We start from the raw sequence: 14345 nt of genomic DNA on the forward strand, positions 1-14345 counted from the left end.
GATGCCCCTCTATCCCAGCTCCAGAGGTTCCAGAGATCCTGGAGGGCAGTGCAGCCCTGTGTGTGTCCCTCCGCCATTAGCAGCAGCCGCCATCTTGGAAACAGCCTGCACTAAATCCACTTCACTGTACTACCCCTAGTCATCTGACTAATACCTCTGCAGGTTGCAACCTTCACCACAAGCAAAGCAGCGGCCTCAGTTAGAGCACTACACCAAAAGGCCGAGCTCCGTGGACTGTATTGCTGCAGATTGCGGGCCCTGGAGCAGCCTATCGCCGAGAACCTGAAAATTTAGGTGTGTCCAACCTACATATTCAATTACTCTGCCCTAACATCTTCAAGATCCAGAACCACCTCCTGGTTTACCACTAGGGCCGTTTTAACCTCTCAAAGCTTCTGTAATGTGACTCTTATTCACCTTGGTCTCCACATATCTTCAAGTTCTACCTATTTAACCCTTCCCTCCTCAACATGGTATTATTTGCAGTCACCCTCCTCCCTGGCCGTCCATTATGTTACAGCAAAACAAAATAGGCCAAACAGTCTCTACAAACTTTTTTGGACAAAAGGCTAAATGTACAGAAAGTCAGGGGTCTCTTTTGGATTCGCCTTCTTCTCCGCATTCCGCTGACTCTGGTATTGATCCACAAATTCAAGCTGTAATGACTATCTTACTGGAAGGTGTGCAGTCTGCCTTCAACCAAGAACTTACCAAAGCAGTTTCAGAATTCAAGACTGAAATGGCCTCATTGGGATACCCTAGAATTTAAAACAGACAACCTCTGCCGCTCACAAAAATGCATGGATTTGGAACTTGGTGGGCTCCATGATGAGAATTACTTAAAAAAGCAAGAGGACCAAGAAAATCGATCCAGGCATAACCACTTCAGAATCTGAAACCTATTGAAATCCATACCGATATCCATACCCATCTCTTCCTTAAAAGCTTTCCTTAAGGACTTCTTTCAATATATGACCTCGCGGATGACTGCCTGTGTGATAGAGCCCACAGAGCCCTTAAACGTAAACCTACTGTTTCTCAACCCCCCAGAGACGTTCTAGTATGTCTGCATTATTACAAATCAAAAGATCTTGTTTTTCACCTTTGACCAAACACTCACAATCCCTACAGATCCAAATTATTGGGGTTAGTGTTAGGCGCAAAACAGAAGGGCTGAATATCCACAGGAATGAGTCAGGATTTTGAACGTCTGGATTCTGATTGTCTGCATGACCGTCTAAATTTACCATTCAACAAACAGGAAAAGTAGGTAGTGATTAAATATAAAATTAGAGAATGTAAAGAATAACCCCATGCTGCTACTGTAGTTTTTTCTTTTGATAATTTATTCCATCACAGCGAAAAACTGAAAGAAATCCTTCAAACAGAGATTGGCTATCATTTGTTGAGCAGAAATTGGTCTATTGTAAGTAGGTTTTCTAAGGAAAGGGGTTGTGCGAATTAAAGTATAAAAGAGGCACCTGCATATAAATGTAATTTTATTTGAGGTAGTGTGAAAGGATTGGGTCTCTTATTGGTAGCTTTGTGAGGTGGACAGGAGAGAGGAAAGAATGTCCTATTAACGGTTACTTAAGGCACCTATAACTACTTATTTCCAGTAAATGGATGGTGTCAGAGAAGATTAGGTCTATAGGTTGCACTATGAAAAATGTATCTTTCATGTGAGTCACATTGAGGACAGACTTCCTATGCGCTGTATTCAGTATTCCTATGCGCTAGATCGATAGAAGGATTTATCGCTATTGTCCAAACAGGGAAGCACTGGACATGGTTAGCATAATTGGAATATTTGTATCCATTTTTAATAAAACAAATTGCCTTAATTAATGTGTTACATTTTAAAAATATGCATTACTTTTAAAGGATGGAAATGGAGTGGTGAGGGGCTACTATTTGTCTGTCTTCCTGGAACTTTCTGCTGGACTCCCTGAAACGTCAAAGTATGTATCCCCATGATTATTTTTACTTTGCATTTTGTTACTCTGGACTCCTAAATATCTGTTTTGTATATGCTCCTGTGTTAACTATGCTGTACTGTACGTATTGCACTTATTTCCTGCTGCTTTATTAGTGCTAATAATAAAGGGGAAAAAATACAGACTAAGAAAGACAAAAAGCACCTGTAAGGATAAAAATGTTTACACTCCTTAGTGGAATGATTGGCAAAGTCCGTGTGGAGTGCTACACTGTCCCTACCTCTGGTGGAAATGCTGTGATCGGTGTGCGAGGGCTGGTGGCAGCTGTTGTAGAATCGCTGCGTCTCACTAGATCCTGTCTTCAGCAGCACTTCAGCGCGTGTGTGCGCTGGTCGATGGAAAGGTCCCTGGATGGCTGTGGCTTGGTCCAGGTGAAGCGGGCAGGCAGTCACTCTCTCATCCACGGGCAGGATCAATGCGTTTCATGCGTCAGGGCGCACTTTTTCAAGATGTTTTCCTGCTTGTGTTTGTAGCCTTTTTATAAGAAAACTTTATTGCTAAAAACGGAAGTGGTCATCTAAAAAAGGTGGGAACCACATGTTGCACCAGTTGTGGACTGGGATCTTCTTTTAAGTTACAAATAAAATTATTTTTACTCGTAAAAAAAACCATTAATTAATAAAATTTATTTAAACAAGTGCAATTTGAAGAAAATAGGAAAGACTAAGGAAAGAAGAAAAATAAATAAATAAAAACTAAATAAAAAGAGAAAGAAAAGAAATCATGACTTGTTATGTGTGTGTGTGTGTGTGTGTGTGTGTGTGTGTATGTATATATATGTATGTATGTATATATATATATATATGTGTATGTGTGTGTATATATGTATATATATATATATATATATATGTATATATATATATATATATATATATATATATATATATACTTGTGGTGCGGCACTCGGCTATGATAGAAGATCACGACAGTACAGTGTCGGTTTTGTACATCAACGTTTCAGTGCTCTTTAATATCGGCACTATCGTCAGGATGTGCCGATATTAAAGAGCACTGAAACGTTGATGTACAAAACCGACACTGTACTGTCGTGATCTTCTATCATAGCCGAGTGCCGCACCACAAGTATCTACAATTGCTTCACTAAGCTGTGAAGGCACCGTTGACGGTTATTGACCCATCCAGCGTGGAGTGCCGGTCCTACAAGCTATATCGAGTATCCCGTATCCGAATATCCGTTATCCGAATTATTCCGAAATACGGACATTCCAGAAAGTGAAATTTTTTTTTTTATTTGCTAAAAACTCACTGGGGACATTTGTAACAGCATCACTGGGGACATGATATGTACCTGGCACTATATATGTGCAAGACCATGATTGCTTGGCATTCAAATTCAGTGCTGAGATAGTACACACATTTTGTTTCACGTTTTGAAACCTTGTTTTTTGAACAATTAAAATATATTTGTGTGTATTTTATGTGGTAATAAAATATATTTGTGTGTATATTATGTGTTTTATACAGCATAAATGCAAGATACTTCAAAATACATCATTGAAATATTAAAATATTCCGAAATACGGAATAATCCGTTATCCAAAATTCTCCTGGTCCCGAGCATTTTGGATAAGGGATACTCAACCTGTATGTATGTGTATGTATATATATATATATATATATATATATATATATATATATATATATATATATATATATATATGTGTATGTATATATGTGTGTGTTTAGAGGAAAGCGTTAAGCTCGAAATCTATATTAAGGCCTTCTATCCCTGTCGACCTTAGCCATGTCCACCTATTTCATGTGTCATCAAGAAGCTTTCTATAGCAGTCTTGCAATGAAAGTGTGAAAACAAAATGTTATCAGTCATTGTATCTGACCACCTGATGCTTCTATTTTTTGATAGGTATGAGTATCGTGTAGAAATGGTCCACCAGTCTTCCAATGACCCTGGCAAAAATATCATTAGAGAGTTTGCATCTGACTTTGAAGTGGGAGAGTGCTGGGGGTATAACCGTTTCTTTCGGTTGGACCTACTTGCAAATGAAGGCTATTTAAATCGTTCAAATGACACTGTAATTTTAAGGTAGGTGTTTTTAGCATGCAATGACATTTACCGCATTGTAGACTTGTTAGGCATAGACCGTGTCCTTTAATTAGGGAGCATAGCATATTCTTGTCGTAGGACTTTATCACGTTTGATGCTAAGCACTTCTGTTTGCATAGCTCCCCATTGCTTTATTTCTTTCTTCCCTTAATTTAGAATTTGAATTTGTTTCACTTAATGGAAAATGATGTGTGACATCAGGGATGGCATATTATGTCATCCTGTCCTAGTTCAAAAAATATGTAATGAGAAAACAGACAGCAGACAGGCTCCCCAAGGTTGTGTACAGCTGGCACAGAGAAAGCACTTGTAGCACTTCATGTACAGATTTAGAGTTTGTCACACGCAGATATACAAGTGTCATACTGTATATCAAATGATTAACTAGCCCAGTCTCCTTGTGCATTGCGTCGAAGATGCATTTTCAAAGATTTCCGACAGTAGAAGATTCTCACACGACCTGTTGTGCTTAGACACGCTGTTTGAAATGACTGCAGCAAAGATGTATAGGATGATATCTGTACATCACGTTCAATAAACATTGCTCTGTGTTAGTCGCAGTTAAGAATATAAATATTTGTATTTATTGTACATTTAATACTCCACATGTTTGGTTTTTTTTTGGGTTTAGTTTATTTTTATTAAGAACACCATGTATCCAAGGATGTAGCCGGGTTTGAACTTGGACACCGAGCACTGGCGGTTGCTTTCCCTGAGAATCTGTTTTCAGATTATGCAATTGAATTAGACATACATATGTTACTCATATGTTGTTGTATTTTGTACAGTGCATCAGAGTATCTAGAAACTCCCCCCCTGTCCGCCGCGGGATGCAGTGGCGCAGATTACCGGTTTTCTTTACATTTATTTTGTACAGTATACATACAAAACTGTGTGTATAGCTGTGTACATGTATTCCGCTTTCACATCTTAAATCTAGGTCACACCCTGGGAATGGCGCATTAAACCCAAATCACCCATTGTACAGAGGGCGACCCGGGTTTAGTCCTTATAACCAGGGTCGAATTGCTGGGTTGCTCGACCCAGGTTATAAGGTTTGGTGCTTTCACCAATATTTATCTTTCCACCGGGCAACTGGGATGAACTTACGCCACTGAGTAGGACTGTGGAAATGTTTTGCTGTGTGTCTCCCATAGGTCTTGCTATACCCCTGCATTGGAATATAGCAATGCCTCAAGTATGATCCATTACTGAATTCACTGTTGCAGTTTGGCAAATGTTTTCTGTTTTGGATCTTTTGTGTGTGTTTAGCAGTAAATTGAAATGAATGAATGTGTATTAATGGACCCATGACTCATGGGTAGTTTGTATAATAACCCATAAGGTACTTTTTTGCAGAGCGATAACTTTGTCTGGGCTGACAAAATGCAACATTTGTTATAATATGGGAGTGATTGTATGGTTGTGTAGATTCCAAATCCTGTCTTGTGGCCATTTATGTAATGAAATGCCAGGATTAGTTATGTTGTGACAAATATTCCAAGGCTTACTGATTGTGTTCTAGATGGAGGACTTTCATAAGGTAAAAGGGCCATTAGCATTATTTTTACTCTAGCTTTTATGTTGTTTATTTTTGACTCATTTTTGTGGAGAAAATAGCTGACCTTATAATCCACTTAATACCTTACTGTGGTAGAATGAGCATTTCATGGTGCCCTTGACACAGAAGCGTACCTAAAAATTGATGGCAATCTCCTTTTTATCTGTAACTTGTGACTACAATCATACTTTCTAAAAGGAAAATAAAATTTTTATTTAAGCTTGGTTAAATGTGCCACATTCTCTCTATTGGTGGTAGTAAGAGACGTTATGTGGAGGCCCTACCACCAAACTACAGGAGCTGTATGCGCACAGCAAGGCTTTTGTGTGCTGATGTAAAAGTACATAAGCTGGGACTGTACTTGCATAACTTTCTTTATACAGAAGTTATGCTGCAGAAATGCTATACTATTATAGAATGAGTGGATTCATCTTTTCTGCCTGCCTTTTAATCTCTGTAAATTATTCTTGTCCGGTTAACTTTTCTGAGCGATGTTCAGCAGGAGAAATAATAGTTATTATTTTCCTTCCAAAGATTTTGACCTTCTATGCAGCTTGAGTACTGCTTCTAAAAGCCATTAGAATAGTTGACCTCTTGTTCTTATTTGTTCTGAAGGTTCCAGGTTCGTTCACCTACATTCTTTCAGAAAAGTCGGGACCAGAACTGGTATATCTCCCAGCTGGAAGCAGCCCAGACCAGCTATGTGCAACAAATAAACAACCTGAAAGAAGTAAGTTGCTCTTTTTTTTAGCATTGTTTTTGTTCCATTATATTTCTTTTGTGGTATCAAATTTTGAACATAATACATTCACACTCTGGATGCTGGCACCGGAATCTGCACACTAGTGGGAAGACCGCTCTGTGCCAATGCTGGAATACCAACTGTCAGCATCCTGAACATAAGTATGACAGTTAGGGTGAGGCTGCGGGGGGGGGGGGGGGGGGGACGGAGAGGATGATTATTATTGGGCACTAAGAAGGGAGGGTTAGGACCTAAGGGGCTATAGTAAGAGTTAGGCACTAAGAGGGTACTGTTAGAGTTAGGCATTCAATTATATTGGTTGAGTGGTAGTGTCAGGTTCCAGTACCCAACCCCAATCAACATCTGCTAACCGTAATCTCTTGGCATCTGCTACTTGGCACTGTCATTAAATTGGATGTTAGCCAAATAATATTACTGAATCAAGTTGCACATTGTATGCAATTGGTTTGCAGACTTTTTCTTTGCTTTATGAATATATAGGGTCAGACCTGTAATGTTTACCTTGTATAGGAAATTCAATCATTTTTCCACAACATTTTTTATTTGAATTTATATAATAAATGTGAGCTACACTGGCATTTTTAGTGGATATTTTGCATATCTCACATAGGGATAATAATAAAATGATGGTGTGATGACACTCTTAGAGCTGGTTGTAGACCAATTGACTGTTAGAAAACAAGCTGTCAGTCTGACGTTGCCTAGTAACTACACAATATTTATTGGGTACAAGAAAGTACACAGTGGTAGAGAGGGGTATAGTTCATACATCACACTATTTGCAACCTAGTCGGAGAAATGCTCCTGACCAATGGGCAGGCATCTGCATGGCAAGCCCCCAATTCAGGGGTGTTTTAAGAGAGGTTCCATGTACTGGACCCTCCTTCCTGGCGGCACAGTAAATTTAGTTTACTGCACATGTTCAGGTCTCTGGGAACATGTTACCTGAGCCTTATACCTAGAGCAGCGGTGGGGAACCTCAGGCCTGGGGGCCATATGCGGCCCCCGTAGCCGATCTCAGTGGCCCTCCCACCCACCTGGCGGCTTTGCCAGGAGTCAAGTACAGGGGAATTATCTTGAGAGGTTGGTAGTTCTCACAAGATTCCTCTTAATCAGCAGCAGCCGGAGACTGTCTGTCCCATTCAGTGGCAGCTGCTGGAACGTGGGACGGCTGCAGCAGGACAATTTGAAAGATACATTTTTACATATGGCCCCTGAAGAATTTTTTCCCCATACAAATGGCCCTTGGCACAAAAAAGGTTCCCCACCCCTGACCTAGAGACATCTCTATTGTGCAAGTCAATGAGAAAATGGTCACTGTGCCATTCACTGTTGAATTCGGTCTGCAGCACTGGCTGCTGCGGTACAATATAGTTTTATGTGTACCCCCTGTACCTAAGGTCCTGTTTAGCCTGCACACCTTTAACCCGTTATAGATACACCAATACTATTCTGTATCATATGCTATCTTCATTGGAGTGTGCATGGTAGGACATGTACACTTATGATGGCGCAAGGTTTGTTACAGTAGAAATATTTTGTAGTGACATTGTGGACTACTAAGAAACAAGTGTATGAATGTTGCCACCAGCAAATGGCACCCTATTCCCGTGACTTTTGGGCCTATTGCAAATTTCGCCACTGCTTTGAGCAGTCAGTTTATATAGAATATATAGTTATTAGTTGTGGGTTATTTTGTGGGATGCCGGACGGCTCCCCGACAGTCGGGATTCCGACAGTCAATACTCCAACGTCAGAATCCACGACCCCCAGAGAGGGAGAAAAAAATAGGTGGCTCGTGTAGCGAGCCACCGCGCCCGCAGCGTGGTGAGCGCAGCGTACCCGCAAGGGGCTTCATTGCGCCCCCCGCTGTGCAGTCGGGATTCCAACATCTGAGTAATGACTATCGATGAATTATACCACACCCATTTTGTGGAGGATTGTTATTGAATTGTGTATATACAACCTACATTTGTGGATGAAACACATTGATAAGGTCACTAATTTTGTGTGGATTTCTTTATTTATAGAAAGAAAAAAATTCTATTTGATCTTTCAAAATAAATATACTTTCTGTGCATATATAATTTGTGATATATAGTTTTACTATTCAGTACTGTTAATCTGATGTATTCTCTCTTCTGCAGAGACTTGCTATTGAACTGTCAAGGAACCAGAAGTCTAGAGGTATATCGCCTCCAGACAGTCATCTAAGCCCTCAGAATGACGAAAGCTCTGAAACAAGGTCCAAAAAGGCTGAAGTAAATCTTGAGAACATTGCTTCTTTGTCTACTCCAAGAGAGGCTGAGGAGGATGAGGACAAAATTCTTCATGATGTATTTAATGTAAGTGTCTCCTCATTCGCTAACATAGACATGTATGCTAGTACACATTCTACTGCTTCCTTAAAGATTAGATGTCCACATATAAGTTTGGCATTACTTTACTTTAGTACTTGATGTATTTTATATGAACATATTCATTACCTATAACATTAATAAACACAAACAAGCACCAAGAAATGATATGTAATTATCATTAATTATCCATTCTTAGTTTGTGTCATATAAAATAAATCTTGTATTACGTAACTGCTTTGGAGGCAATTGGTACAGTAATTGAAAAACATTTGACGTGTTTATAAAGAAAATGTATTGATTTAGGCATATGTTAAGAGCTTCATTATTTCAGTCTTTTTCTATGAGTTTTTTTTGGTACTCATGGGTTGTTGTTTTTTTATGAGTACCAAACATTCATTTAAAATAGAAATAGTGTACCAGCGCAGGCTGAAAAAAGATGGTGAGAACGGTATCCTTTACAATAAATTGTATTCTTAAAGTTAATACTAAAGTTGCAATAATGGAATTCGATTTAAAATTGTTAATGAATAATAAAATAATATAATATAAAATGTGTGGACTATCAATAGTGTACAGAATACATCACAATGCAAACTGGCATTTGTATAGGCATATTAGCATGCGGACATCAATCAATGGATCCCATGAGTAGCAGATAACCAGGTAGCCAAATATGTCCCAAAAACAGAGTCCAAGATGTCCAAGTCCATATATATTTATTTATTATAGTCCTCTGTCTGGTCACGTGTGTGGCCGCATCCAATTGGTTTAAGTCACGTGACCGGTGACGCCTCCGGTCACATGGGAGCTGTCAGTGACTTACTAAGATACAGATCCTCCTCCGGCCGGTCACGTGTAAACCGGCAACCAATTAGATCGAGTCATGTGACCATTCTGGCTCCGATCACATGGGGAATGGTCACATGACTCGATCTAATTGGTTGCCGGTTTACACGTGACCGGCCGGAGGAGGATCTGTATCTTACTAAGTCACTGACAGCTCCCATGTGACCGGAGGCGTCAGCGGTCACGTGACTTAAACCAATTGGAATGCGGCCACACACGTGACCGGACAGAGGACGATAATAAATAAATATATATGCCGATCGCAAAGATTTTGCCTCCCATTATTCTAGTAAGTCCTATTACCGCCTTGGTTAACCCCACCGCTGTCTGATAACGCTGGGCAGCCTCACCTCCAACCTATGGTGATTGCACAGACGTTGGTGCATTCACTTCCGGGTATGACACCTATACCATGTGACCACAATATAAGTCACATGGTACTAATCCCGAATTAAACAATCGGCTATAATTTAGTGCTTATTGTAATTTTTACATGTTTTGCATGTTCAATTGAGTGATATATAGATTTGCCTTCTATGTAGCATTTTATTTTTATATTATAAAGAACGGTATCCTATTTGTTTAGTACAAGTGTACAGCTGTAAACCATTATACAATCACTACAGAGGTATATATATACAGCCTCTGTTTAGGAATTAATTTATACTTTGCTCCTGAAGAAGCTGGGAGTCTAATCCCAGAGAAACGCGTTGAGCTCTTTTTAAAATTGGACTTTCTTCTCACCAACATCACGGCATCACATGCACTGGACAATGGATGTCCTGATCCATTATCCATCTGCAAAATTTACCCATTCGGAAAGCAATCCGAGGCAGTGTTTGGACTAACATCAGTCGTCTAGGTCTACCATCCTTCCCCTCAGAGGAACCCATTTCATCTTGGACTCTGTTTTTGGGACATATTTGGCTACCTGGTTATCTGCTACTCATGGGATCCATTGATTGATGTCCGCATGCAAATATGCCTATACAAATGCCAGTTTGCATTGTGATGTATTCTGTACACTATTGATTGTCCACACATTTTATATTATATTCTTTTATTATCATTAACAATTTTAAACCGAATTCCATTATTACAGCTTCAGTATTAACTTTAATAATAACATTTATTGTAAAGGATACCGTTCTCACCATCTTTTTTCAGCCTGCGCTGGTACACTATTTCTGTTTTTTTCTCTACATATTTGGGACCTGACAAATCCCAGTACCAGCCGCAGTTAGTAGCGCATTGATCAAACCCTGTTTCCTGTATTCATTTAAAATATAAACCTAGAAAAAACTGGCGTCCGTTAGTGTGTCGGCCATTTCAATGTTGAGCTTTTGTACCTATCGACCTAATGTATGTTGACCATTTCACGTAGACCTACTGACTGTCTACCTAAATACTGTAGATCTTGCACTTTGAAACAAACGTGAGAGCCATTTATCTGGTACATTGCTGTGTGAATGATAAACCAGCGACATGTCTCATTACTGTATTGTGTGAGAAAACGAATAGAAAGGCCAATCAAAATCCTGCCTCTGCATCAGTTGTTCCCAGCCTCGGACCTCAAGTACCCCAACAGCTCATGTTTTTGAGGTCTCCACACAGAATCACAAGTGGAATAATTAACTCTGCCTGTAGATCTATTAAAATGTGTACGGGGGGCAGACAGCTGACATAACCGGATGTCAGCTGCCCGCCCAATTCCCAGGAAATCTATACACATATGTACAAGTGGTGTGGACCACCCTTACATATGCGTGCGCCTTCACCATCATTTGATGGTCAAAAGATGGGGGAGTTTCCCACTGGCATGCGAATGGATGTTTATGTAAAACATCCATTTGCATGCTGGGCAAAAGATCCCGGAGTGCAAGGGGGGGGGGGGGGGGGCGTACCACCATTCGCAGTGCGGGTTCTGGTTGACTTGCAAGGGTGCAAATTTGCGCCCGAGCAAGTCAACCAGAATAAGGGCCTTAGTGCATCTGACCCCGGGTTCTCTTCCAGAGTGTTAACCCTACTATTTGTTTGCGTCATACAAAGTAGCTGTTGTACATTTCAAAATTATAATATTCCCAAGCTGGGAGTAAGGGGAAAGGAATTTTTGTTCTCCCCTTTAGATGGACCCGTGGATGCTATAGTCATCCACACTTCAAATCATTTTCATCTCTAATAACATGACCTGCCTGCTGTGATGCAGCAATAGCACATCCTGCCTGCAGTGTTGCAGTGAATAGCGCAGCCTGTAATAGCTGCTTACAGTGCAGCCTCCTTGTGTGCTATAACTGCAGTGCGTCACCATCCTGACATAATATTGTACACAATTTCAACTCATTCAAGCATATTGCCACTACACAATAATGATAATTGTTTATTCTAATTTTATTACATTTCTGTGTGCAGAAATTCTACTTTACTGGACATAATAATTTGCAAGTTACTCTCTTCATTATTGCTGATGTACCTCACTATGCAGGCATTAATGCCAGCTACTACATCTTATTGGACATTAGAATTTGCATAATACTACTTGGCATTGATCTTGGTTTATCACATCTAACACATTATCCCTGGCCTTGTGCATCATACTGGGCATTATCACTGGCATATTATAAAAACCATTATTGCAGAACATATTCTACAGTATCTTGCTTTGCTTGATCATTTGCGTATGATACCTTACTGGTCTAAGGTTAGTGACCTATTGCAATTTTCTGATGTAGTATTACTATATATTCTATTTCCCCCCATTAACTGTATAGAGGACTGAAGTAACAATTTGCAGAGAGTAGACTGGCATAAGATGGGGGCAACACAGAGACTTCACTGTGCCTCCTCTCTTAAAGCTCCCCTGTATGGAGGTACTGGATTCCCGTGATCTGTGCATATAGTTGCTTTGGGTAGTCAAGCTAGGAAAAATGGGCTATAGAACTGCAGTAATCCCAGTATCCTGATTTACCGATGTCGCGCTATACCAAAGTGCTCAGACCATGCTAGATACAACAAATGCTGCAATCTTCAGTAGAAACCTTTTATTTGTTTTGTTTATACCATTCATGTTTTTGGAGTGCATTCTTACCATAGAACTCTCCATGTTCTATAGTTTACAAGTCTCTGCACTTACTTATAATCAGGACCTCCTATTTCTGTACTAACTGGACCCACCATGGTTAATAAAACCAGGTGTATGTATCAACTCAGCCAAAGTAAAAATATATGGAATTGAGTGAATTTACTAGTAATATTTTTTAAAATGGGAAAAACATTTGGTAGAGACACTATTCACAATTTAAAATTGAAATATTTCTATCATAAATTTACGGTTTAGGTGCATATAATGGCTTAGTGATATTTTTAGTATTTTACTATTAAAACCTGTCAGTGTTTTTTGAAATTTTATAGTGTTTGTGCCCATAATACTCCTTTTTTCCCAAAAACACATATTTTTGCACATGAACACACAACTGGCTTTTTGAAGTGAAAATGGCTACATAAAATAAATGGGTTTTGGTTAACTGAGAAATCAACCTGCATAACTTGTAGGATAAGATCCAGGTTAAAGGGCAGAGTAAATGGCTAACCTGGGTCAACCTGGGATTTGTTCATAGCAATGTAATTGGTGAAAAATGTAAAGATCCAAACTGTGTCTGTGGACAGACGTACTAGGGAGGGAGAGTTTCACAGCCTCCCTGTATGTTCTAGAGTCTAGACCTGGGGTAGCCAACCCTAGTCCTTGAGAGCTACCAACAGTGCATGTTTTGCAGGTCTCCTCACAGAATCACAAGTGAGCTAATTAGCTCCATCTGTGTATCTTTTAAAATGTGTCAGTGATTAATGAGTGCAGCTGTGCAGCAGCTAGGTTGTCTGGAAAATGTGAACTGTTGGTAGCTCTTGAGGGCTAGGGTTGGCTACCACTGGTCTAGACCATCCCCGATTCATACTGGGAGGTTGTAATCTCTCCCTCCCAGTAACAGCTGCTTAGTCACCTTCTCAGAAGGACCTCCCCACACACTCCTGCAGGTTGCTGGTCCACTCCAGTTCAGGGGAGATCAGGCACTTGGAGATTGGGTCATTCCCAAGAGCTGTCACTGCACCTGTTTGCAATGTGAATAACGCAGACCCAGGATTGTGTCAGCGTTGTAGTGGAAATTGGGTTAGTTCTGGGTCTGACCCAGGTCGGAACAGTGTTCCTAATGCCTGGTCAGGTATGAAGAATAAATCAAAAAAGGGTATTGGTGGATTGTGCTGCTGTTAAGCGGACACCACAGGCCACTAATTGGGTGTTTTTGGTTGCAGCAGGATCTCTCTGATGGAGACTTGGATGTAGACCTTGTTGGGGATGATGAAGTTAACCATTTGGAGGGCAGCTGTTCCTCTGCCAGCTCCACTGCCACCAGCAACACGGAAGAAAATGATATTGATGAGGAGACTATGTAAGTAGAGAGGCTAATACACTATATGATCACGGAGTATTTTGTGTATCAAATGGAAAACATGCTCTGTATACTTTCTTGCTCCATCCAGCTGTATGCGCAGACAATATTTTTGAGAATCCAAATGGTACACATTGATTTGCAAATGACAAAATATATAATTCAACATTGAGCTGTATCGATCGGTCAGAATTGCATAGATAAGTCTCTATAAATCATACCATAGCTACACAATAACATTCATACATTAGCTTCTAATTAAAATGTTTTCAAACCTATTAAAATTGCCACAC

The 14345-nt window shown here is 40.0% G+C and overlaps 1 protein-coding gene across 3 annotated transcripts in view; it reads left to right on the forward strand.

Annotated features, from left to right (window-relative positions):
• TRIM37 (tripartite motif containing 37) overlaps window positions 1-14345 on the forward strand; it is a 147689-nt gene that overhangs the window by 76049 nt on the left and 57295 nt on the right. For 2 of the 3 annotated variants that reach the window (XM_083173962.1, XM_083173963.1), the window contains exons 12-16: window positions 1885-1961; window positions 3883-4062; window positions 6260-6374; window positions 8555-8752; window positions 13916-14052. In XM_083173962.1, coding sequence (XP_083030088.1) covers window positions 1885-1961; window positions 3883-4062; window positions 6260-6374; window positions 8555-8752; window positions 13916-14052 — 707 coding nt within the window. The remainder of the gene's footprint in view (window positions 1-1884; window positions 1962-3882; window positions 4063-6259; window positions 6375-8554; window positions 8753-13915; window positions 14053-14345) is intronic. The other variant, XM_083173964.1, reaches the window with a different exon arrangement.

This window comes from Crinia signifera, chromosome 2 (assembly GCF_055691185.1).
Source record: "Crinia signifera chromosome 2, ASM5569118v1, whole genome shotgun sequence".
NCBI lineage: Eukaryota > Metazoa > Chordata > Amphibia > Anura > Myobatrachidae > Crinia > Crinia signifera.